Raw genomic sequence first — 25,252 nt, 5'->3', positions numbered from 1 at the left:
TAATTATTAATTGCTCTAAGATCTTGCACAAAACGATAAACAGGTTTACCATCTGGCCCAGGCTTGGGTTTTTTAACTGGCAAAATGGGAGTATTGCATGGAGAGTGATGACATGGAATAATAATACCCTGGCTTTTCAAAGCCTCAATTATAGGTGTGATCCCTTCTATTGCTTCCCTAGACAATGGATACTGTGGAATGGAGGGGGGTGGTCCCCCCTTAACTTTAAAGGTAACAGGTATGGCAGACTTAAGGAGCCCCACCTCATTAGGGGATGAGGCCCATAAAGACTCAGGAATGTCAGAGGGGATTTTGGATACCTCCCCTGCTGTTCCTTGAGCTTCTGTAAGTAAAATTGGTAATAAATGAACAGTATCCTCTGGCAATTGTAGGGAGACAGCCCCATCTGGAGCACAAGATATGGTTGCTCTAAGCTTACAAAGGAGATCACGACCTAATAAATTTACAGGGGCATCAGGCATGAGTAAAAATGAATGTTCTACTGTTAAGGGCCCCATAGATACCATGCGAGGATTCAATTTTGCCACTCTCTGGCTCTTTCCTGAGACTCCTACTACATTTAAAAATCCTACAGGTCTACACCCAGCATCTGGTTTGCTTATTAATACTGATTTAGAAGCTCCTGTGTCTAGTAAACAGTCATAATACGTGTCCCCTACTTTGAGGGTCACATGAGGTTCATTACTCTGGGGAGGTGAATGAACTGGCACAAGCGCATTCAAAAAATCCAGATCTGGGAATATGTTGCTTTCATTATCTTTGTTCCATTCCTCCCCTTCCTCTTGTCAATCCTGTGCCCCCCTTTGAGGGAGTCCATGGTTACCCTGATTCTGGTTCTGTCCTTCTGTTCCTCCCTGATAGGGTGTACGGTTATCCTGATACTGTCTCTTTGTATCCCCCTGAAAAGATTTATATCCATTTTGATTCTGCCTGTAATAAGGGTTATAATTACTCCGGTTGTTTCCTTTCTGATAAAAGTTTCCAAAATTATTTCGATTTCCCCCAAAGAATTCCTCAAGGCTCTCGGTCATTGTCCTCTTAAGGTCTTGTTTTCTAGTTCTACATTCCCTCAAGAAGTGTCCTTGTTTTTTGCAGTACTCACAAAATTTAGGGGGTTGATAACGATTTTCAATTTTCCAGTTTCTCTGCCCTGTTGTTTCCTGTACTGGAGCTAAAATGTCCTGTCTGTTCCTTTCTTCTCTCTCATTTCCTTCGTAAATATATGTTGCTATTTCTTTAAGTCTGTCAGGACTCAAACTATTCCACCCAGGACATTGCTTTTTAAAATATTTCCGAATTTCTGGTAATGACTGGTTTACAAAATGAGAGCAGATAATATGGGCGTCTCTACTGTCTAATGGGTCTAGTCTAGCATATTGCCTGGCATACTTACACAGCCTGTCATAAAATCTATTAGGTCTCTCATCAGGTCCCTGAACTATATCTATAAATTTTTGCCAGTTATCAGTCTTTCTAATACAGGATTCCATTGCCTTCAGCAATGTTTCCCTTGCATCTTTCAACATATCAAAATGCTCAGGGTTATTGGGGTCCCAGTCAGGGTCTTGAATAGGCCACCCAATATCAACCTTTCCCGTGGCTTCCAGGCTGTTTGCTGCAGCTACTATATCTGCTCTTTCTCCTGGGGACAATATTATTTCCATAAGGTCAGTAACATCATTCCAAGTGGGCTGATATGCTCTAAAAATTGCTCTAAACTGCCTGATAACTGCTGTGGGATCTTCATCAAATTTAGGAGTGCTTTGTCCCCATAAAGCCAAATCCTTGGGTGTAAAAGGTGTGTATTGTCTGAGCTTACGTATAGTACCTTTTTGACCATGGGCGAGGATCTCTTGAAGGGGAAAAATTTTTACTTTCTCTGTCTCCTCTACAGGGAAATCATTTCTTTCTTTCTTTATTTGTTTGTTTGGCATGGAGGAAGTAGAGGGTGAGGGAATAAGAGTTGGGTCATTTGGAATTTCAGTCTCAATGGCCTTGGATTTAGTTGTTCTGTTGGGCATTTCGGTTAGGCAGGCCATGTCTGTCTGCCAGTCTATCGTTTCAGTTTGGGTGGCAGACTCAGATGTAAACTGGGGCCTGGATTTTCCTCGTTTTATATTTTTAGTATGATAATTTTCACTTGCTCTGGCCCAGATTTTCCAATAACGTAAATGTTCAGGTGGACATCTACTTAGGGTTCTTTGCAAATGCCTCAATGTTTGGGGATCAAATGACCCATATTTGGGCCATTCTTCCTGTAATTCCTCATGCCACATAAAACACAGTCTGATAAGCTCTCCTCTGGTCATGGTTGTATTTAGTCTAAGTTTTCCCTCATTCCAATCCATAAGTAGCTTTCCTAATGGGGAATCCCAGGGAATCATCTTTATTCTAACATTATCTAGGACATGCCAAATTCTCCATACCACACCAAAAAGCCCCACAAAACCACAAAGAGTAATAAAAATATATTCAAGTTCAAGCTGGCCAACATCTTTGATTAGTGAAGGTAAAGCTAGAAAAGGGGTACTTAGGGTGTTTAAAAGATCCATTTGAAATTTAAAATAGCCTATACTTGGTAGTTCTTTCCAATTTAAGGGGACAAGGGAGGGGAAATCTTACCCAATCAGAAGATCAGAAGATGAACGTTCGGTTTTCCTCTTCGTGGTCAGCCAAACTGTGTAATTTAAGATTCTAAATGTGGATTCTAATGTGTTCCCCCAGTTTGGGGGAAACTGACTAAAAATCACTGATAAAACGAGTTTAGGTTTTTAAGGGTTTATTGGAAAATAGAAAGAAAAAGATTGAGAACAGAATTCTAACAGTCTGGCATTCCTATCTTTCCTCAAATCTCCTGTGAAGTCCTCTGCCGCCACCACCATCAAGTCCGGAAGCCAAAAGGGCCCGCGCTCTCTGCGCAGGCTCCCTTTCCTCCTTCCTGTCTCCTCCCAGACCATAGGAGGCTCCTCCAGTTGATTGGCTGGTAGACTTGATAGACAGCACCCATGAGCAAGCGTCATTTCCTGACGCCAAGGAAAAGCCACAATGCCTCTGAGGCATTTTCCTCATGGTGGAGCTCTCCACAGCAAGTCTCCAGTAGGTGGCGTCATTCCAATCATTACAAAACTATAGTATAAGTTTTATGAGCAGAGAAAAATTTACTCATTGTCAAGATATGCCTAATTATTTGTCAGATATGACTAAACTCTGGTAACTGGTTAATGGAGGAATACATGTGCAAATTTCTGTCTAAGTTGACTTTATCTTGGAAACTTTATGATTTGGTTGCAGAATGTTTACCAATGGAAGGTTGTTAGCATCATAAGGAAATAGTAAGCATATCAATAAGAACAGGGCTCCAGAACAAAGGAGTAAATATAATGAAAATATTCTGCCAATACTTTTTTTAGAGAATTTCTAGTAGTCTTAAAAACTATTTTCATTCATCCTTAACATTTTCTACTATTGGAATAAGGACGTATGGGGTAACATTTGGCATACATAATCTATTAAAAAGTTTAATTAGTACTTTGGGTTACATTAATGTCTATATTACCAACCATATTGAATTGAGTTTTTTCAGGCCATCACTCTGTGAGGAGCTTCATTTGTCTTATCAGGACACTATGGAGTAGAAGAAAAAGAATTAGATTTGTTGTCAAAAATTGACTTCACTCATATAACAGTATTTTCATTCATTTACTCTATTACCTTGGGCAAGTCATTTCACTCCCCTATCTTATTTTCACTATCTGAAAATAAGGTGATTAGAAAACATGAACTTTGAGATACTTTCAACTCTAACCAATATGTTCTTAGGTAATTCAATATTATATTAATTTTTGTGTGTGAACAAATGTTAAAAGCATTCATTTTATGTGTCCATTCTTCCTATAAAAAGCACACTGAACACAGTTGTGCTGCTTTCAATTGAATTTCCTTCATTGAGAAAAAGTCTAGATAATTGATAGAGAACTAAGCCTCTCTAAGTAAGAAATTATTGACCTCATTCATAAAGATAAAAGTCTTCAAGGAGATAAATTACACACTATTTCTCATCTTCTATTAATGGTGATGAAAACTGAAATGCAGAATTTGCTGTATTTTCATTACAATTTATGGTTTTTATTTTCACATGGGGAGAAAGTAAAAGCACAATGTATTTGATTTGTTTGCTTCAGGAATTACATGCTATTTCATTTGTCATTTCACTCTTAAACCTCTAAGGGAATTGAAACTAAGGAAAACTTATTCTTTGATGAAGTTTTTGGATTTCATGGCAAAAGGTTAATTAATTCAGTGCCATTGTTGTAAAAGCCTGAAGTTAATTTTCATCAGGATAGTAGTAATGTGAACTCTGTATAAGTAAACCATTACTTGAAAAAGAGATGTGTTCATTTCCCTCACATGCCTACAAATATATAGATAAATGGCTCTATGTTTTGAACACTGTTTTTTTTTCTTCCTTGATTAATGATATTCTAAAGAGCAAAATGATTAAAATTGTGTAGAATTTTCAGTTTTTATAAAGGTCTCTGTCATTTAAAATGTCAATTATGACAGAACTTTGTGATTACTATAATTGGAAGGTTACTCATGATTTAGAAATACAATCACACATCTGCATCAATTGAAAAGTAACTTGAACTTTTGACCCCAAATCATATTGTACCATTTTAACTTCAAAAAATAAAAAAATTAAAAGTTCCTCTTTTCATTCTTTCATTTTGCTAGGTTTATTAGCCAGCTTCTAAAATGCAGTGCATCAAGTGCATATGACTAGAAGCAAAAGATTAGTATTCTTGTACTTGCTGCCATTGTTAACAAGCCATATGACCTTAGGAAAAAAAAAATTTCACCTAAGCCTCAGTTTCCTCACAGAGAATCTAATTTCCTTACCAGCACTGTAATTCTATATTCTATGAAAACTGGATTTCATTTAAAACCAGTCAATCAACATTTAATAAATGTCTATTTTCCAGGAACCATGCTAAATGGTGGGAATAAAAAAAGAAAGAAAAAGAGAGATTCTGCCCTTAAAGAGTTTACAATCCAATGATTTAATTTTTTTAAGTGCTTACTCCTTTATTCCTGGCTTTATTGAAATATAAGGAAATATAAATCATTTTTATAAATATATTTAGCACTTATATTAGGACAACCTTGTTATTTTAGGATTAAAAGTGACCTATTTCATGTTACTATTTTAAGAGAAACAATTGTGGAACTTTTTCCCCCCTTTTCAATTTAGAGAGGCATAAACAGGCAGCTAGGCAACACAGTTGATAGAGTACTGGGCCCAGAATCAGGAAAATCTGAGTTCAAATTCAGCCTCAGTTACTAGCTTTGTGACCCTGGGCAAGACACTTAACCCTGTTTGCCTCAATTTCCCATCTATATAGTGAGCTAGAGAAGGAAATATCAAACCACTCCAGTATCTTTGCCAAACCCTAAACAGACAACAGCAACAACAACAAGAAAACAAAACATAAGGTGTAGGAGAAGTCACAAAGTATCAAACATCACTGAAAACAACTCAACAATACAACAATAAATAAGTAGCAATTTTTCTAACGTTATATGTGTGTATATGTGTAAATACATATACACATGCACACATACACACATGTGTACATAAACAAAACTCTGGGGTAATTTCAGTGGAATATATGATCAATATGAATCAACAGTATGATATGTTAGGATAAGAAGCTAATAATAATCAGGTGATCTCTGGCTGCATCTAGGACTAGGAAGATAATAGTTCCAATGTACTGTCCATATTCAGGTTATTGTGTTCAGTTCCAAAGAGCACATTATGGTAAGGACATTGATAAGACATAGGACACCTAGAGGATAGTAATCAGAAAGGTGAAGAGTGTTGAAATCATGCTATTGCATCAGGATTGTTTGAAGTTACTGGGAAATGTGACTAGGAAAGGATTCGTACAGGCCAATACCTTATAGATGCTAATGTCTATGATTTCCAAACTTTTCTTCTACCCTCCCTTTCCTCCCCCCTTCCAAAGCCAGCAATAATCTGATAGAGGTTATACACTATTATCATGTTAAACATGTTTTCACATTAGTCATGTTGTGAGAGAAGAATCAGAACAAAGGAAAAAAAAAACACAAGAATGAAGAAACAACAACAAAAGTGAAAATAGTATACTTCAAACTACATTCAGACTCCATAGTTCTTTTTCTGGAGGGGGAGAGCAGTTTCCATCATGAGTCTTTGGGCATTGTCTTGAATCATTGTATTGCTGAGAGTAGCTAAGCTTCTCACAGTTGATCACCACGCAATGTTGTTCTCTTAATTCAGCTCATTTCACTAAGCATCAATTCATGTAAGTCATTCCAGGTTTTTCTAAAAAATGCATGTTCATCATTTCTTACAGAACAATAGTATTACATTACATTCATATACCACAAGTTGTTTCGCTATTCCCCAATTGATTGTCATGCCCTCAATTTCCAATTCTTTGCCACCACAAAAAGGGCAGGTATAAACATTTTTTGTACATGTGGGTCCTTTTCCCTTTTTATAATCTCTTTGTGTTATAGAAAACCTGCTGCATGGGCAAAAGCTTGTTTTCCATATTGATCCGCCCAGGCCAGCGCCCTGGAGAGGACACTCCAGCTACTCCTCATGGGGTAGATACAACACAGGATGCGGCAGTTACCAGTTATAAGTCATTCAGGAGCTGTGGCTCCCATATCGGACTGCACAGTCGCACTGTGGCCTGTGGCTCTTCAAGGCACTGATCCATGGTCGTCTGTGACTGATGGAGGCCTACACTAGTGGTACTACTGTGTGAAAGGGTATGCACAATTTTATAGCTTTTTGGACATGGTTCCAAATTACTCTCCAGTATGGTTGAATCAGTTCACAACACCACCATCAGTGCATTGGTATTCCAATTTCCCAACATCTCTAACATTTTTCATTTTCCATTTCTGTCATATTAGTCAATTGGATAAGTGTGGGGTAGTACCTCACAGTAGTTTTAAGGTGTATTTCTCTAATCAGCAGTGATTGAGAACATATTTTTCATATGATTGTAGATGGCTCTAATTTCTTCCTCTTAAAACAAAATATTCTTTAAATATCCAAGTGCTTATACTTTACAATAATATAATAATAGATATCAACAATTACTTTGTATGGTCAACTCTTCATTATTCACACTAATAAAGAACAATGACACAGAAAATCCTTGTATTATTTATAAATGTATTTCTATTCATTACAAAGTATTTTTTGAACCAAACATTAACTGTTTCAGTGCCCTTTTCCTTAGACTAACATTTTGTGAATTTCCATTTCCTGTCCATAATCATATTTATTTATGTCATTGCAAAAGTCACCAAATGTGTGATATGTAATAGGCTTATTATAATAGCAGCCCATGAATAAAAGTTTGACATAGAGGCTGGAGAGTTGATATAGTACTGTGGAGCTCTCTATGTCAGAAGGAGGGAAAAAAAAGCTCTATATAGCATGGTATCATTAGATAGACATTTCAAATTTGGCAATAAGAAAATGTACATTGATCTAAAAATCAAATGTGTTGGTATCTCCTTTATTTCTCACTACTTCCTCTAGCTTCCTTTAAAAATTAATAGGGAAATTAAAGAATACATTGAAATATTTTACTTTTTGTGCCTTAACACACTGGCATTTGTCATATTTGTCCAACATTTACAACTTGTTTTTAAAATGTCCTCCCTTTTAAAATACCTAAACAGAAGTGTGATATTGAGGCAGTTCTCCAAAAAAGAATTCTATATTTTGTTGTCACTTTAATTCAAACATGCCCTTTTCAGGGACACTAGTCTGATATCCCATGTATTTTGTTTTCCAGTTGTAATTAGGATCTCATTAGGCAAATTGCTAAAATCTAATATTTGATTTGATATTCTCTCCTGTGTCTTCACAATGTTTATGTAAGGTAAATTCCCTGCCTCGACCATTCTTAAATTAGAAGAAAATAATATTCCTCAAACATTCATTTTTTCCATTAGTTTTCTTTTTCTTTGACTGTGAGGTAGGGAATTACATAGTAATACTTCACAGTCCCTCTAATAGTAATAACAATTATTGCAGAGAAAATAGTGTTAGAATTGGAGTCAAGAAGATGCAAATTTAACTTCTGCCTCAAATAGTTACTAGTTGTTTGACCCTAGGTAGGTTACTTAGCATCACTCTTTCATTTCCCTTATTCATAGAATGAAGATAATAATAGCACCTACCTCATTGAGTTTTTAAGACCTATTGAAATAACATGTAAAATCTCTTGCAAACCTTAAAGTGCTTTATAAATTGCTATATAAAGTGTTATATATTAATCATTATTATAGCCCAAATAATTTATCTTGTTATGCAAACAATGCATTTAAAATTATAATTTGAATTTTGAAATGTATCCTGAAATTAAAGTCTCATTTTTACAATTCACATGTTAAACTCAAATATAGTATTGATTGCATGTGAAATAAATGGTTTCTATCTCATGTTAGACTAACATCAATAATCCCCAATTGCTTAGAAATGGGTGGTCTATTTTCTTTGTTATTTACAAATAAACAACTAAAAGTGGCATAAATAGAGTCTTCTCAGAGCTTCTTTGAGAACTTGAAATTGGTTAGGTTTAGAGATAAACAGCAATACACATTCTCATCTTCATGACATAGTTAAATATAATATTGCCTGAGGATTGAGAAAATGAGTAGACTTCTTTCTTGAGACTGGCTTTACTAAAATTAATTTTGGCAGGAAGGGAAAATGTTTATATTCTCCCCTGCTTTTACAAATGGGGCAAATATAGTTATTCAGATTATCAAGGGACTGTTTCTTGCTTTAGGAAGTCAGGTATAGATGGTTGGTGCTAAATTCTGTGTTGAAGATAATAGAAACAAAATGTCAAATCTTTCAAGTGCTGTTGTATGGTGATACTCCTGTTTATTATTGTCTAAGTCCCATAAATCTAGGACTCAACTTTCTTATTTGTAAAATGAGTGAACTGGGACTGGATCAGGAACATTTAGCCTTAGATTGCTGAACTTCAATTTTTTTTTAATTTTGAAAATTATTTCTTAATATAATCATATATTATATCTTAGGTATTTAAAAAAATATTCTAAGGTGTTCATTTACCTCATCATTCTGTCACAAGGATCCATCTCACACACACACACACACACACATACACAAGGTTAAGAAGCCTTATGCTAAATGATTTCTATGTCTATACCAGCTATCATAATAGTCTTCTGATTAAGCATAGAAACATTAATTTTGAGTTACTCAACCTAAATTCAAATCTTAGAACTATGAATTATTACCTAATATATATTACTTTAGGCAATTCATTTAACATCAAGCAGGTTGGACTAGATCATCTCTGAAGCTCATCTTCTATGTTCAAAGCTTATGATTCTAAAAATACAAGTCACAAGTAAATCTCAGGCAAGTGATTACTTTTCCCAAAGTAATTAGATGCATTTAGTCTTCTTTTGCCTCCATTGTTTATTTCATCAGCCACTTGGCCTGAAGTAGAGGAACATGGAAAAGGCAAAGTGTTACACTTACTAATATGTATTGTAAGAGGCTAAAATTAGAAAGCCTCTTCGTGCCATGACCAGCTCTCTCTACCCAGCAAGGATATGCACAGAAAACCCAGCATGCCCCTGGTCCCTCTGTCCATCCCCCAGCTCTGGGTGTGCACTGCACGGAAGCTCCATGCCTCAGTCAGCCTTGGGCATGGCCCCTAGGAGTGCCAGCCAATTATCTTGGGGTGTGTGGGTGGTCAGCCTGAGTTTCATTTGAGAGAAGGGTTTTTTTAACCTGGGGGTTAGAGATGGTAGAGAAGAGCAGGGGATGATAGAGGAGAGAGGGAGCCACCTGGTAGAGAGGAGGAGGGAGGAGGAGACAAGAAGAAGCATAGGAGGCAGCTACAGGGCAAGCAGGAAGCTAGGGAGAGGGAGTTGGGGGCAGCCGAGGCCAGCCACATCCACAGAGTGTGGACTATCAGAGGAGGAGAGGAGAAGATGCAGAGGGATAGAGAAAGTTAAGAGAAGCCATTGAGTCTGGTGTATCAAGGTTACAGGTCATATATCTTGCTTTTCTTTGTCCTTATCTCTGTTTGTTCCATATCATTAAACCCTGGGGTTTTTGTTTTTTTGGGTTTTTGTTTTGCTTTTATTGAAAGGAGGCTTTTTTAATCTTATTTCTTGTTAGTCTGGGAGAAGCATTTGGGGAGGGGGCAGGCCCTTACAGATTGGGTCCCTGTACAGGGATTAACAAAACTGGAGGAATCTTTTAAAAACCCCCTTACAGATTGGAAGCTCCAGCCAGGAGTTTACAGATTTCAAGGCAGCTAATAGCTTATGGTATTCCACTGAAAGCCCAGGGCACCTACAGAATACTGCATCAGGCAGTAATGAACATGAAATAAGATTAAAGGGATAAAGTACCAATTGTGGTAAATTTATAATATGATATGATATGATATGATATGATATGATATGATATGATATGATGTGATGTGGTGTGATGTGATATGATATGATATGATATGATGTGATTTATATCAGGAGAGCTGTTTCCAGCTCTTGGTGACTGGTAAATTCTTCAGCAGGTAAAGAAATCATTTCTCCTTACTAAGCAGAGTTTCTTCCTTCATTTTCCTGCTTATGCTTTAAATAGGTTTGCAAACTATCTGTGTTCCATAGTCTCTACAGGGGCTTTGAGTAAGCTTCATCTTTGCTCAGTGCCTGAGCTAGCAGAAATCCTTAAGCAACTTAATTCCCTCTCGGCAGAAAACTCTTTCGTCGTACTCAGCATGATGTATCAAAAGACCAAATAACCTCGATGAGCATTCAAATCATTCCCCTGCCTGGACTATTCAGCAGCAATTCCAGTTGAGCATTTCTGTGTAAAACTTTTCCAACTATGACCAACTCTTTATTTTTTGAGGACAACCAAGTAAATGATCATGTAGAACCTTGAAAAAAAGTGTTTCCCCAAATCCACATGGACAATAGGGTAACAGAAAAGAAGGCAAATAGGAAAATAACATATTAGAGCCAGAAGAATTCCTAGAAATCATCTGGTTCTACCTCCTTATTTGACAGATTTAATACAGCCTTTATAGAGTACCTACTATCAGCAAAACCTAGTATGGATGATCAGGAATATGAAAATGAAATAAGATATAGGTAATAAGCAGAAAATCAGAATTTTTAGCTTAGATCCTTTAATCCACAATTCACACCATCTTTCAAGACCACTTGAAGAAATCATAGCTAGAATAGATTAGCTCCAGAGGTGGAAAGAATTTTAGTCCATCTAGTCTCACTCTTTTTTTTTCCAGAGGAGGATCCTGAGTCCCAGAGATTGTATAGCATTCAAATGGCTTCTTGCTTCCACTTCCTTCCCACACACTCACTACTCTAAGATCCTACAGGCTGGTTTGTGTTCTCACTACTGTACAGTCTATTATTTTCAAAGATATTAGTGACTAGTTAATGACCAAATTCAGCAGTCTTTTCTCACTACTCTTTTTTTTTTCTTCCTTAACCTCTTTCTCTGCTATATTTCCCAATAGGAGCGATTCCCCTCATATTTTCATTCTCTTCTTTTCCTAGGATTCTATGAGATAATGCTCCCCTTTTTCCCTTCCTACTTGACTTATCCGTCATTTTTCTACTTCCTTCATTAAATCTTCTATCTTCTCTTGTCCTATAAATATGGGCATTCCACCAATGTTCCTGATATCTATCTATCTATCTATCTATCTATCTATCTATCTATCTATCTATCTATCTATCTATCTATCACTTATCTAGTACTTATACACATGCATATACATATGTATGCGTACATAAAATTCATATATGTATGCATATATGTGCATACATGCAGGTATGTATTGAGTGTTCTGTCTTTTCATTGCCATCCATTATCCTTTCCCCTTTTACAAAGGGCAGTGGTCCTAAGCTATATTTGATCTTATTCTTGTACCAAAAATATATAGACCTTTTAGTTCCAAAAATTTAACAGTGTATTTCCCTTCTTTCATTATGCCACAATCTGTTACACTAGCAAAACTCCTGACACAGATTCAGATTTCCCTCTGCCTCTTCAGCTTCTTGTTGTTTGTTTCCTCCTTGATATACTTCCTCCATTCTTTCATGAAAGACTTCATTCTCTACCCCCATAGCTTCAATTAGAGCCTTTCTATAAATATCTCTCAAATCTATACAGAATTCTGATCCTACCCCCTGAATCCCATATTTCCTATTTTATCTTAAATATATTCAAATCAGGGCAGCTAAGTGGTGCAGTAGATAAAGCACTGGCCCTGGATTCAGGAGGACCTGAGTTCAAATCTGGCCTCAGACCCTTGACACTTACTAGCTGTGTGACCCTGGGCAAGTCACTTAACCCTCAGTGCCCCACCAAAAAAAAAAAAAAAATATATATATAAATATATTATATATATATATATTATATATATATATATATATATTATATATATATATATATTTTTTTTTTCCAACTTGATGCCTCCCTGGGTCCTCCAATTCACCATGACCAATACTGAACTCTCCATAGCTCCTTTCTAAACCTGAGCTTTTAACTAATTCTGTCATTTCTGTTATCAGCACACATGGTAATTCTCTTGGTAAAATGGAGATATTTTTTCCTATTTTTCTCTCCCAAATCTAATCAGTTGGATAATGCTATTAATTCTGCTTTTACAATACCTTTCACATTCTTCCTTTCCTTTCCATTCACCCTATCCTTACCTTAGTTCAAGTGTTCATTCCTCTATCTTACTAAAAGACTTCCCTGATTCCGTTCTCTCTTCTAGTCAATCCACTCTTCACATCACATCCAAATTAATTATCCTGATTTAAAAGCATGACCATTATACTATCCTCCCAAATTATTTAGTTTATTTCTATTGCTTCCAAATAAAATATAGCTTTTCTATCTGGAAATCTAATATCCACTACAGCCTATATCTGGAATATCTTCAAATTACCTTCCATTTATAACAATAAAAAATAATATTTATTTAGTACCTACTCTGTGGCAGACACTGTTAGCATTGCCCTTAAAGCGATTTGGCTCCCAGCAAACCAAATTCTTAGTTATTATCATATTCTATCTACTTGTTTCTCATACCTGTGCTTTATGAGTGCTGTTCCTCATATTTCTAATAATTTTTTTGTCTTTTAAACTTCCCATTATTAAAAATTCCTCCTTTCCTTAAGGCTCAATTCTATTGACCTCTACTCATGAAATTTTCTATGATCCCTAAAGCAGAATGTGACTCCAATTTCCTTAATTTCAGGACCTGGTAAATAATTGAATATTTTCAGCCGGTTTATGAGAAGTAAAGAAATGGAAATGACTCCAAAATTCTGAGCCTGGGTAGCTAGGAAGATAGTGGTACCAAATTAACAAAATTAGAGCAATTTGAGCAAGAAATCAGACTTTTCGGAGAAAGAGAATGAGTTTGGCCTGGAACAGAGAGGAAGATGAGAGGATGTCTAGTCTGACCCTAAAATTTTTCAGATGAGGAAACTATTCCTTAGAGAGATATATGACATGGGAAAGGATGTACAAGTAAGTAGCAGAGTCTGGATTCAATTCCATTTTTTTTTGTCCAGATATGGCACTCTTTGCACCGCAGTATGTTGTATCCCTTTACATCAAGTTTGAAGTGATTCCTGTATATGTAAGTGGAAAAATAATCAGATGACAATCAGAAAACAAAAATAGATAGCATTAGAGCTTTGGGAAGCAGTTAGATAAAGAAGATGAGAATAATAGAGGGGTAGTGATGGGCATGAAACCAATAACCAGAGTGGTTGACCTTAGACTAGAGATCAGGTCTCTTGATCGAGTCCATTGCTCCTTTCTCTCTACTGTACTGTATTAATAAAGAGTTGACACTTTTTTAACATTTTTAATTGTTAGTAATTCTTTCAAAACTTTCTATAACAGGATGGTTAAAACTTGTAACTAAATGAATTTTATCGATTATGTGTAAATTCCTTTTACCAAATTTTTAGTGTGTGCTTATACTAGGTACTTAATGAATATTCATTGAAATTAATCCATTACATCATATATATATATATATATATTCATATGAATAATGAAAAGTTGGATGTTATAGTTGCAAGGACGTATTGGTTTGTTTATAACAATAGACCAAGAAACTTGCTTACTCTAGAGTGAGAGGATATGAGGATATTTGATATATGCAAAGAATAAACTTTATTTCCATAGAAGGCTATTTGATTTTAATTGAACTTTTATCCTAGCTCTAGAATGAGTATTGAAAAATTCTGAAGTGACAAAAGAGAAAATTATTATGTAAAAATATTGTGAATTATCATGAAGAAAAAAATTAGCTTCTAAAAAGCAACATAAGTATGGACTAAGGCAGAGTGGTTTAATTGAAAGGCAGAACACTAGAATGAGAGTTATAACACATGGGTTTGGGTTTCAAGTCTCCTATCATAATTACCTATCCTCCTCTAAATCCCCATTATATCTCTGCCTGTTTAAATCTATTCCATTAAGACCCAATTCCATTAATACTATATGACCGGGGCAGCTAGGTGGCACAGTGGATAGAGCACCGGCCCTGGAGTCAGGAGTCCCTGAGTTCAAATCCGGCCTCAGACACTTAACACTTACTAGCTGTGTGACCCTGGGCAAGTCACTTAACCCCAATTGCCTCACTAAAACAAAACAAAACAAAACAAAAAAACCCAAATACTATATGACCTCTGGAAAATCAAGACTATTCTAGGCCTCAGTTGCTTCACAAGTAGTGATGAGGTTGCACAAAATGACCTTAAATTATTAATTCATTCTTCCCACTTTTTAGTTAGTAGTTTTCAGCCATGTCCTACTCTTTGTGATCCTTTTGGGGACTTTCTTAGCCAAGATACTGCAGTTGTTTGCCATTTCCTTCTCCAGTTCAATTTTCAAATGAGAAAACTCAGATAAAGAAGATTAAGTGGCCTCCCCAGGGTCACACAACTATTGTGTGAGGTCAGATTTGAACTCAAGTCTTCCTGACTCCAGGCCAGGTGGTCTATCCACCTGGATAGACCTAACTGCTCTATCCTTCCACTACATTTCCCCAGTTGAGCAATATCTACACAGTAACCCAAACAGATTTCCAGAAATGTATTGCTCTTTCTTCCTCTTAGTTTCATCACCTCTGTCAGGGTGTCAGTAGTATTTTTCATTTTGATTCACATGGACTCATAATTTATCATGCCTTTGATCAGATTTCTAAGTTTTCAAAGTTGTTTTCTTTATAATTTTATCATTGTATATAATTTTCTCCAAATTATGTTAAAATTCTTATTGATAAGTCTTCATCCCTTTAAGTAAAAACAGGTGCGTAGATATTTATATCGATAGCGGGATAGTTTGATAGATAGATAGACAAACAAAAGAGACAGAAACAGAGACAGAGACAGACAATGTTTATATTTTGTCTTTGGTTGGCCCTATAATTTCATTGGTCCACAGAAATACTAGTGAGGAAGTTCTCTTTAACAATGCTAATAGGGGCAGCTAGGTGGCACAGTAGATAGAGCACCAGCCCTGGAGTCAGGAATACCTGAGTTCAAATCCAGCCTCAGACACTTAACACTTACTAGCTGTGTGACCCGGGGCAAGTCACTTAACCGCAATTGCATCACTAAAAACAAAAAACGAACAAACAAACAAACAAAAGAAAAACAATGCTAATAAAAACTGACTACTGATCTGAGCTTCTGGTTTTAATGAAGCACCTTCAGAATATTAAAGCATAGTAGTGCTATCTGTGCAAATCTATAAGAAAACAAGGTTCTCACAGAATTTTCTCAGCACAGATGGGTTATGTCTGCATGGTTGGAGGCAATGCCACATTAATGAAGTTACAGATCCATCAGAGTATTAGAGTATGTATACACATTTAATCCTTGCAAAGGTGTTAAGTAAATTGGAAGATGAATATACACTGAGTTATATTCTTAGCAACTTGGCCCTCACACAATGAAAATCTTTAGAATGAAAACTGTACAATTAAAGAAAATAATAACTTTTTTATGTTCCTGAATAATTGTATCCTACTAGTCATATTTTTTCTTAACAAGTTCCAAGCTCTAAAGATTAACTCACCATGTTCTACTAGTTTCTTATAAAGCTTATATACATATATGTGTACATATGTATGTGTGGGTGTATATATATATATATATATATATATATATATATATATATATATATATATATATATATATATATATTTGTTATTTGTTTGTTTGTTTTGTGGGGCAATGAGGGTTAAGTGACTTGCCCAGGGTGACACAGCTAGTAAGTGTCAAGTGTCTGAGGCCAGATTTGAACTCAGGTCCTCCTGAATCCATGACTGGTGCTTTATCTACTGAACCACCTAGCTGCCCCATCTACTAGTTTCTTAATGTCATCATATCTCCTCCACTCCAGAACACTTGGTGTTGTATATAGAAGAGGCCCAAATTATTCACTCTTCTCTTAATTTGGTTACAGATAACCACAAAAAATCCCTCATGGAAATTTTAAAAATATTTTTACTACTAACACAGGAAAGAGAAAAATATAAATAGCATTAAAATGACAGAAAGATAGATAAATAAATTAGAAAGACAGATAGATGATGGATAGATAGAAAGATAGATGCACGCATGCATAGATACACACATACATATAAACATTCAACAAAATCTCAATTCCAAAAAGTCATTCAGGGCACTGGGTTTTAATCTCTCTTAGTCACCTCTATCCCTTGAATTAGCTCCTGACTTTGAGTTCTGCCTAACCAGTCTTTCCGCTCCATATATTAGATCATATTTATCTCTAGCCAACCTTTGGATTGACAAGGCTTCTAGTCATCTCACCTCTTGGAATCTGTTTCCCTAACCTAATTCGTAATGTAAGTGCTGAAGAAGTTTCATAAACAGCATCCTCTCTGATGTTCTTCTACACTGTCCTCACTATCATCAACAACACCACAAGTGCTCCTTTGAGCACTCAAAAACATTGAAGTTGCTTTCTTGAACTTCATCATATAAGCCACGGACCTGAGAAAATCCCTCCTGCATCTTTGGACCAAAAATACCTTCCTCCATTTAGCTTCAAAATTACCAGAAGCTTCACAATATTTTCACTTTGGGTTTCTGAAATACTTTGCCTTTTGTTGTCCCTAAAAAGGCTATCCAGATACAAGAACCATTATTAATACTGGAGTATAATAAATATGCAATAAATAGCTGTCTGGCAGTTTAAAGACAAAACAACCTTAATTTACCTTTGCATTTTTCAGCTTATGGCTTCTGTGTTATACACATGTGTATATGTATCTATGTACACATATATTTATATATAAATATACATATGTGCATGTGTACACACACACACATATATATGTGTGTGTGTATATATATATATATATATATATATATATATATATATATATGAAATTCAACAAGGATTTATGGAAGTGTCTACTAGGATTAGACTGCTAGGATGGAGATATGAAATATTTCTATGTACCCAAGGACCTTACAATTCAATAGTGGCATACAACATACAGGCAGGGAAGGAAATATAATTTTAATGGGAAAAGAGAGCATTACTAACCGGGAGTGATTAGAGAACACAAAATTGAAGAGGTATATCCTGAGCTTGTATTATCCTAAGCTGAAAATAAATGTGCAATGAATGAGAGATAAGGAGATTTTCAGGCATAGTTATGGTTGATGCAAATGCACAGAAGCATGAGATGCCTTGTCAAGGTGAGGAACTTTGGGACTAAGTTAAGCTAACCAATATATATGGACAAAAACATGTAAATAACACACATAGACATTAAATATTCTATAGGCAAGAGAAAAGGGTCTGACATTGCAAGTATTTATAAAGGCCCCTTTGTATTGAAAACTTTACTGTAGAAATCTTTTTTTAATTAATTAATTAATTTTTATTTTCTTGTGGGGCAATGAGTGTTAAGTGACTTGTCCAGGGTCACACAGCTAGTAAGTGTCAAGTGTCTGAGGCTGGATTTGAATTTACGTCCTCCTGAATCCAGGGCTGGTGCTTTATTCCCTGCACCACCTGGTTGCCCCCATGAAATCTATAATTTTTTTCTTCATCTTCCTCTTCTTTGGGAAGAATTTTAAAATTTAATTTCATTACATACTTAGAAATGTTTTAAGACTTCTTTTTGTGTTTCTTCTCTATGCAGAAATTATGTCCCTTTTTAAAATTGAATTTTGTTTTGTTTTGTTTTTTTAAAGGACCTTAGCCTTTGATTATTCTTTTGTAAAGTGGCTAGGCACTTTGTTATGCTCATTAAAATGGATCACTTAGCACTTTAAAATATTTGGCAGTATAATGGTAGAATAATTGAAACAATGTTTGTCTATGGTCCTATTAAAGAGACCATCTAGTATCATTGTGCCATATATAGTTATTGCCATTGAGTTCCAAAGCCTCTCTTAGGTGCAGGGTCGTGTCCAGTCAATCATTACCATCTGTTCTGCTTTGTTATTGTTTCTCATTATAACTCAGGAAGGTCAGTGATACTAGGCATGGCAGAAACCCAGTAAGACCAAAAGTAATAAAGCAGTTTTGAGACCTAGGAAGCTTTATCTATTCCAAATGACAGACAGTTAATTACCTGAGCCAGAAACATTAGGCACACTGGGAGAAATTGAGAACTCTGCAATATGGTATATTCCCAAGTACTGTATTATTTGCTTGTTATTCAGTGAATGGTGTTATCTTATTAGGAGATGTGAGTATACCCTATGACAGACAAAGATATGGTAGTGAAAGAAATGAAGTATTTGATTTGTTAAGTGTTGCACCAACTGTGAGGACAAGGCAAGCTGATTCCTGCTTGGATTTTAGCCTAAGTATAATAGATAGAAGCAATGGCAAATGCACAATGCATACATTATAATAGGTCACATTCAAAAATAATCCTGACCTTCACTGATTTATTTGGAAACATGAATTTTCAAATGGGAATAATATTTGCATTGCATAGGAAAGGGAGATAATACTTTCGCTCCAAGGGCACCTTAATTCTTTCGTTTAAATATTCACTCTGAGGGGTATTTAAGTATGAATAGTGGTTCTGGTCTTAGAGTCAAAAATACTTGGGTTCAATTTATTTTTTTTATTTTTTTGTGAAGCAATTGGGGTTGTGACTTGCCTAGGGTCACACAGCTAGTAAGTGTCAAGTGTCTAAGACTGGATTTGAACTCAGGTCCTCCTGAATCCAGGGCCAGTGCTCTATCCACTGCGCCACCTAACTGTCCCTGATTTTGACACATATTAGCTATTCAATCATGGTGTAGGGGCCAAATTTAATATATGAAGAGTTAATTGGGTGACTTGCCAAAATATTGGGGTCCCAGAAATAATGAGGTAGCTTTAGATTCAAAGCTCCCTCCCCTCTGAACTGCCCTTTTAGATATTTCCCCTAGCCCAATAAGAAAGGAGCCTTACAGCTTCTTTTCCACAAAAGGATCAGATATTATTACTTGGGAATTAATTAAACAACAAAGGTGAAATTAATAAAAATCAAAGATAAGGAAATAAGAAAAAAATACAGATAAATTCTCTTAACTCACTATACCTGGAAAGTCTGCTAGCTTTCTCACATCACTAAGAAGACAGAGGAGCAGCAGGTAAAAGCTAGAGCTTTCTGTAAGAGCCTCTACTTCCCTCAGAGAGTGTTCAATCTCCCTCCCCCAAAAGGGGAGGTCCTTCAAAACTGCCTATGGAGAGTTCTCCTTCTTACCTCAGTAGCATACATAACTTCAGGGTGGGCCAGGTGTGGCCCCTCCCAAATGAGTCAGCTAAAACTCCAATCATTTTTTCCCACAAATAATTTTTACCACAACGGTCAAGTCTGTTAAACTCAGATTGCTCCAGGCAACTCTCAAGTTGGAAAGGAGCTGCCAATCTGTATGTATGTATTATATTCCATACTATGTCATTACAATTATAAAATCACAAGTCTGGATCATAAAATAAAAGAAGAAAATGATCTTTCTAAATACAGTGTTTGACTTTTTGTATCTTGGATAGATGAAAGAATATGCATTTTGTTCCATAGAAAATACCATGCAGTTCTGAGTCACTATTAGATGAACTTTCTTGCCTGAGGATTCCACTGACTTATGGCCACTCTTAGGGTTACACATCTATCTCCTCCCCTGTAATTCAAATGAAAGAGAAATAACATATTGGCTGGTACAGCTTTCATTTTGAAAGATATAATTTTAGAAGGGTCATCATTCCAATATTGTCTTCTATAAACATTTTATGTCTTCTAAAATAATTAGTTGTATAGTAGGGATGTTCAGTCAAGGAAATATCCTCATGTTCCTCAAACATCTGCAGTTGATATGTAAATTGCACGGTTTAATAATTTATAATGTTGCTAAAAGAGATTATGAATGAGACTTTCATGATATGCTCAGCTCTTTCAGAGGAAGTCTCAAGGAATGGAATTGGTTTCACTAAATTTTTTCAATGTGGCGTTTCAATATTTGCCCAGGTCTTACTTTAAAGGCCAGAATTCCCTCGATTGAGCTATCTGATTAAACAATGGAAAAAAAGGTTCATCTTAGTTTTATAATATATACATTATATATATATATATATATATATATATACTTGTTATTATACATATACAAATATAATTATATTGATCCCCATTATTTAGCTTAAAATCTAAGATTTTTAATGACATCTAAAAAGTAAAATGTCTCTAGAGATGTATGTTAAAATCTCATTTATTAAATTCTACATAATGTCTTTCAAAGAATATTTTTCTGTTATTTTTTTTTCAACTAGGACCCCTACTATGGCTGGAGGCCTATTTTCAATTGACAGAAACTACTTTGAAGAAATAGGAGCTTATGATGCAGGAATGGATATTTGGGGTGGAGAGAATCTTGAAATGTCTTTCAGGGTAATTGCTATTTCACTTCTTTATTATTATGTATATAAAAGGCAGAACATTTACTGTCATGTCCTATAGCCAAAATGCAATCTGTTGCTAATTTCAAGGCATATTTAGAAAAAGTTATTTGCATTCTGTTGCATGTTGTATTGCCTGTCATATGGAAACATTATATAACATTGTTTTTTAAGATTCTTTGAATCACAATTTCATTTTTATAAAAATGCAGGACTTTATTTTCTTAATCTGTCCCAGGAGGGAGTTTTGGGGGAAGGTATAGTGCTAAAAACTTCACTGTTTTTCATCCAAAATTTGTGAATGTATATGTCATTGTATAGTTATAGTATCTACCTGTTAGTTTTGAGATCATTTGTTAGTATCCTATTCTTTTATTTATTTGTTTCTTTATCAATGTGTTTATTAGGATAAACATTTTATTTAAAGTTTTGAGTTCCCAATTCTCTCCCTCCTATCCCTCCCTCCTTCCTGAGGCAGGAAGCAATCATATATAGGTTATAAATTTTCAATCATGTAAAAAAATACCTTATTAGTTACTTTGTAAAAGAAAACTAAAACAAAAGAAAAAATGAAAGAAAGTGAAAAAATAGCATGCTTCAGTCTGTGTTTTATCAATCAGTTTTTCCTCCCCCTTTGGGCATGGATAGGATGGTACCCTATTCTTAAAGCAACATTAGCTACTTTAATAAAGTATTTTTTTCTAATAACAAAAGATGATTTGTAAAAAATAAACAAAAAGAAAAACAAAGCCATTCATTTAGAAAGTGACCTTCTAAAGTAATGAAAATCTTGACTAATAGGGGCAGCTAGATGGAGCAGTGGATAAAGCACAGGCCCTGAATTCAGGAGGACTTGAGTTCAAATGTGGCCTCAGACACTTGACACTTACTAGGTGTATGAACCTGCACAAGTCACTTAACCCTCATTCCCCCCCAAAAAAAAATATTGAATTAGGTAAAATGACATTTGCATGAAATATATATATATATAGGGACAGGAACTGGGATTTCTTTGATCCAATAAACACTCCAGTGAGGAAATTCTCTCTTACCTATATAGATTGGCACCTTCTCTACAACAAAAAGTCTTAAAAAGTAACCTAGTACATTGAAAAGTGAAATAACTTGCCCAGGGTCATGTAAGAAGTATGTTTCATAGGCAGGACTTGAATTCAGGACTTCCTGGCTTTGAGAGTAAGAGTCTATTCACCATGTCATGAGGACTAATATTTAATGTTATTCAGTATTTAAAATCAACAACATGCCTGGCTATCAAGAGATGTCCAAATTTTGAGACAAGTTTTTCTAAATAAATTTCATTGCTATTTAGAAGAGTTAGTACTTCTCTTAGGAACTTGTTATTCTGTTGTTTTTCAGTTGTGTCTGATTCTTTATGACCCCATTTTGTGTTCTCTTGGCAAAGATACTGGCATGGTTTGCCCATACCTTTTCCAGCTCATTTAATAGATGAGAAACTGAGGGAAACAGACTTAAGAGATTTAGCCAGTCACACAGATAGTAAGTTTCAAAGGCCAAATTTGAACTCATGAAGATGAGTCTTCCTGTCTCCAGGCAGAGCATATTATCCACTGACCACTAATCTGCCCCATTAGGGACTTACATAACAATTAAAACAACCATTACAGAATATTGGACTTGGAGTCAGGAAGACCTCTCCTACCCTTGACACTTACTAACTGTGGGTGTCTGGGCAATTCACTTAATCTCTCTCATTCAATTTTCTCAACTAGAAAATGGGAATAATAGCACCTTCTTCACAGGGATGTTAACATCAAATAAAATGCAAAAGAGAAAGGTAAGAGAATAATTTACTACTGTCTACTATATGCCAGACACTGTGATAAGTGCGATTTACAAATATTATCTCATTTGACCCTCACAACAACCATGTGAAGTAGGTTGCATTATTATCCCCATTTTAAAGTTGAAGAAACTGATGCAAACAGAGGTTAAGTGACTTGTCCAGAGTCAGACAGGTAGTAAGTGTCTAAGACCAGGTTTGAACTGAATTATTCTTAACTCTAGCCCTGGAGTATCTACTGTACCAGGAGCTGCCTCATAAAATACTTTGAAAACCTAAAAATGTTAATTAAAATTAGTATTCTCAGCCAAACTATTTAAAGGTAATTTTAATGTGGCTATTTATCTTTTCTTACCTCATATAATTCTATTTTATATTTTTTCTTCTTTTAACAAAATTAAATTTGATTTTATAGTGTTTACGGATACTACATAATAATTAATAGGCCCATTTACATGGAAATGTGAAAGAAAAATAATCTATTTAGCGGTCCAAATAGTACTCTCCTCTTTGATGGTATATAATATGATAGAAGGGGGATTTATTTTGGAGCCTGGTCCATAAGGATTTATTCTGAAAGTACCAGTAAGATCTTATTATATAAAACTCTCAATTATTACACTTTCTGTAATATGTAGTATGAACTCTGGAGATACCATTATAAAATTGAATTCTGAAACATTTCTCAACCTATATTTATATAACAGAATTATAGGCTGACATGTATCTTGAACTTAGCCTAAAGACTGAATGGTAAAATCAGAATAGTTCCTCCATAGCTCTTCTCATATCTTCAACATTATTTCATATGAATTTATATGACAGATATAAACAGTTTGCAAGAAAACAACAAATCTCATAGATTCATAAGATTTTATGAGGAAGGAAGCTTAAAGGTTCTCTACATCAGTTTTCTCATTTTACATATGGGATAAACTGAGGTTCAGTTTCTGGCTTCAGTTGACATCATGAGATTTGGGAAAATGCAGAATGAATGTCCATGTTGCTTGCTATTCTCAATATTTCATACTGTCTTCCCAATAATTTGCTGGGATGGGCTCCTATGAGCAAAAACAATTTGTTTTGCATTAGCCTTCCTGATGAGAAACAATGATGGACAGTATTATTGACATCCATGACTGATTATGCAGTTGACATGCTCTTCTTTCTTTTCTTCTTCATCAGTGTCCTCACTTAATAATCTACTTTTCTCCCAGTCCACCTTTGTTCTCTTTCTTTGTTTAAAATGTAAGATTGGATGTGGACATTCACCTTGGGCTAGTTTGGGAAACCCATCCAGAGATATAAATGTTGAAAAAGATTGTAAAATTAGAGAGCCACTAAGGGTGATAGGAGAGTGGATGTTTGAGAGAGCAGTATTCTTAATGGGGAGGTAGAGAAAAAAGGGAAGTATTTCAAAGGTAAGGTATACATGAAGGGAAATAATGATAGAAACCTAGGCACACCTTTCCGGTGTTCTTGTTAATGGGAGCAATATAGTGTAATGGAGAGAATAAGTATACATCAGAGAAGTCAGGAATAACCTTGTCTCTGGTTTTGATTGCCAGAAAGTGGCCTTTTTTACATTGTCTAAGTCATGTTATTTTTTTTTTTAGGTTTAGAATTAAGAATTTTTAATTCTAAACACTTCCTTAATTGTCTTGCCTGATAAATGATGGGACCAGATCCTTGTCTAAATAATTCAATTCTTCAGGCAATTATTAAACACCACTATGTGCACAGCTCAATGCTAGGCACTTGGTTTGCAAAGACAAAGATGCTTACATATTATCAAAAGAGAAAACTTGTCACAAGAAAATAGGTATTAAGTAATTTCAAATACTCAAGAGAATACTAAATAACTAAGGGGAATCATGAAGGACCTCAGATGGGTGGAAACACTTAAGTCATGCTTTGTAGGACACTAGTAATTCTACAAAGCACTATTAAGAGAAGCAATGAAATATAAGATGAAAAATACATCATGTGGGGGCAGCTAGGTAGCGCAGTGGATAAAGCATTGGCCCTGGATTAGGAGTACCTGAGTTCAAATCCGGCCTCAGACACTTGACACTTACTAGCTGTGTGACTCTGGGCAAGTCACTTAACCCCCATTGCCCTGCAAAAAAAAAATACATCATGTAAAGGAAATATATAATGGGCACAATGTGAGAAGGGAACCAATATGAAGTAAACAAGGAAGAAAGGTAGATGAGAGTCACATTGTGTTTAAAATGCCAAAATGAAGAGATATCAATAGAGATTGAGGGATTTCATATATACACATATATGGATACATAAAGATACATATATACATATTGATACATATGTATGTGAGAAAA

The 25,252-nt window shown here is 35.3% G+C and overlaps 1 protein-coding gene across 4 annotated transcripts in view; it reads left to right on the top strand.

Moving 5' to 3' along the window:
- GALNT13 (polypeptide N-acetylgalactosaminyltransferase 13) overlaps positions 1 to 25,252 on the top strand; it is an 815,643-nt gene that overhangs the window by 541,982 nt on the left and 248,409 nt on the right. For all 4 annotated transcript variants that reach the window (XM_043997002.1, XM_043997000.1, XM_043996999.1 and 1 more), the window contains exon 7: positions 20,963 to 21,080. In XM_043997002.1, the coding sequence (XP_043852937.1) occupies positions 20,963 to 21,080 (118 nt within the window). The remainder of the gene's footprint in view (positions 1 to 20,962; positions 21,081 to 25,252) is intronic.

This window comes from Dromiciops gliroides, chromosome 3, assembly GCF_019393635.1.
Source record: "Dromiciops gliroides isolate mDroGli1 chromosome 3, mDroGli1.pri, whole genome shotgun sequence".
Lineage (NCBI taxonomy): Eukaryota > Metazoa > Chordata > Mammalia > Microbiotheria > Microbiotheriidae > Dromiciops > Dromiciops gliroides.
Note: the sequence above shows the minus strand (reverse complement) of the source record. Positions and strands in the feature narration are given on the sequence as shown.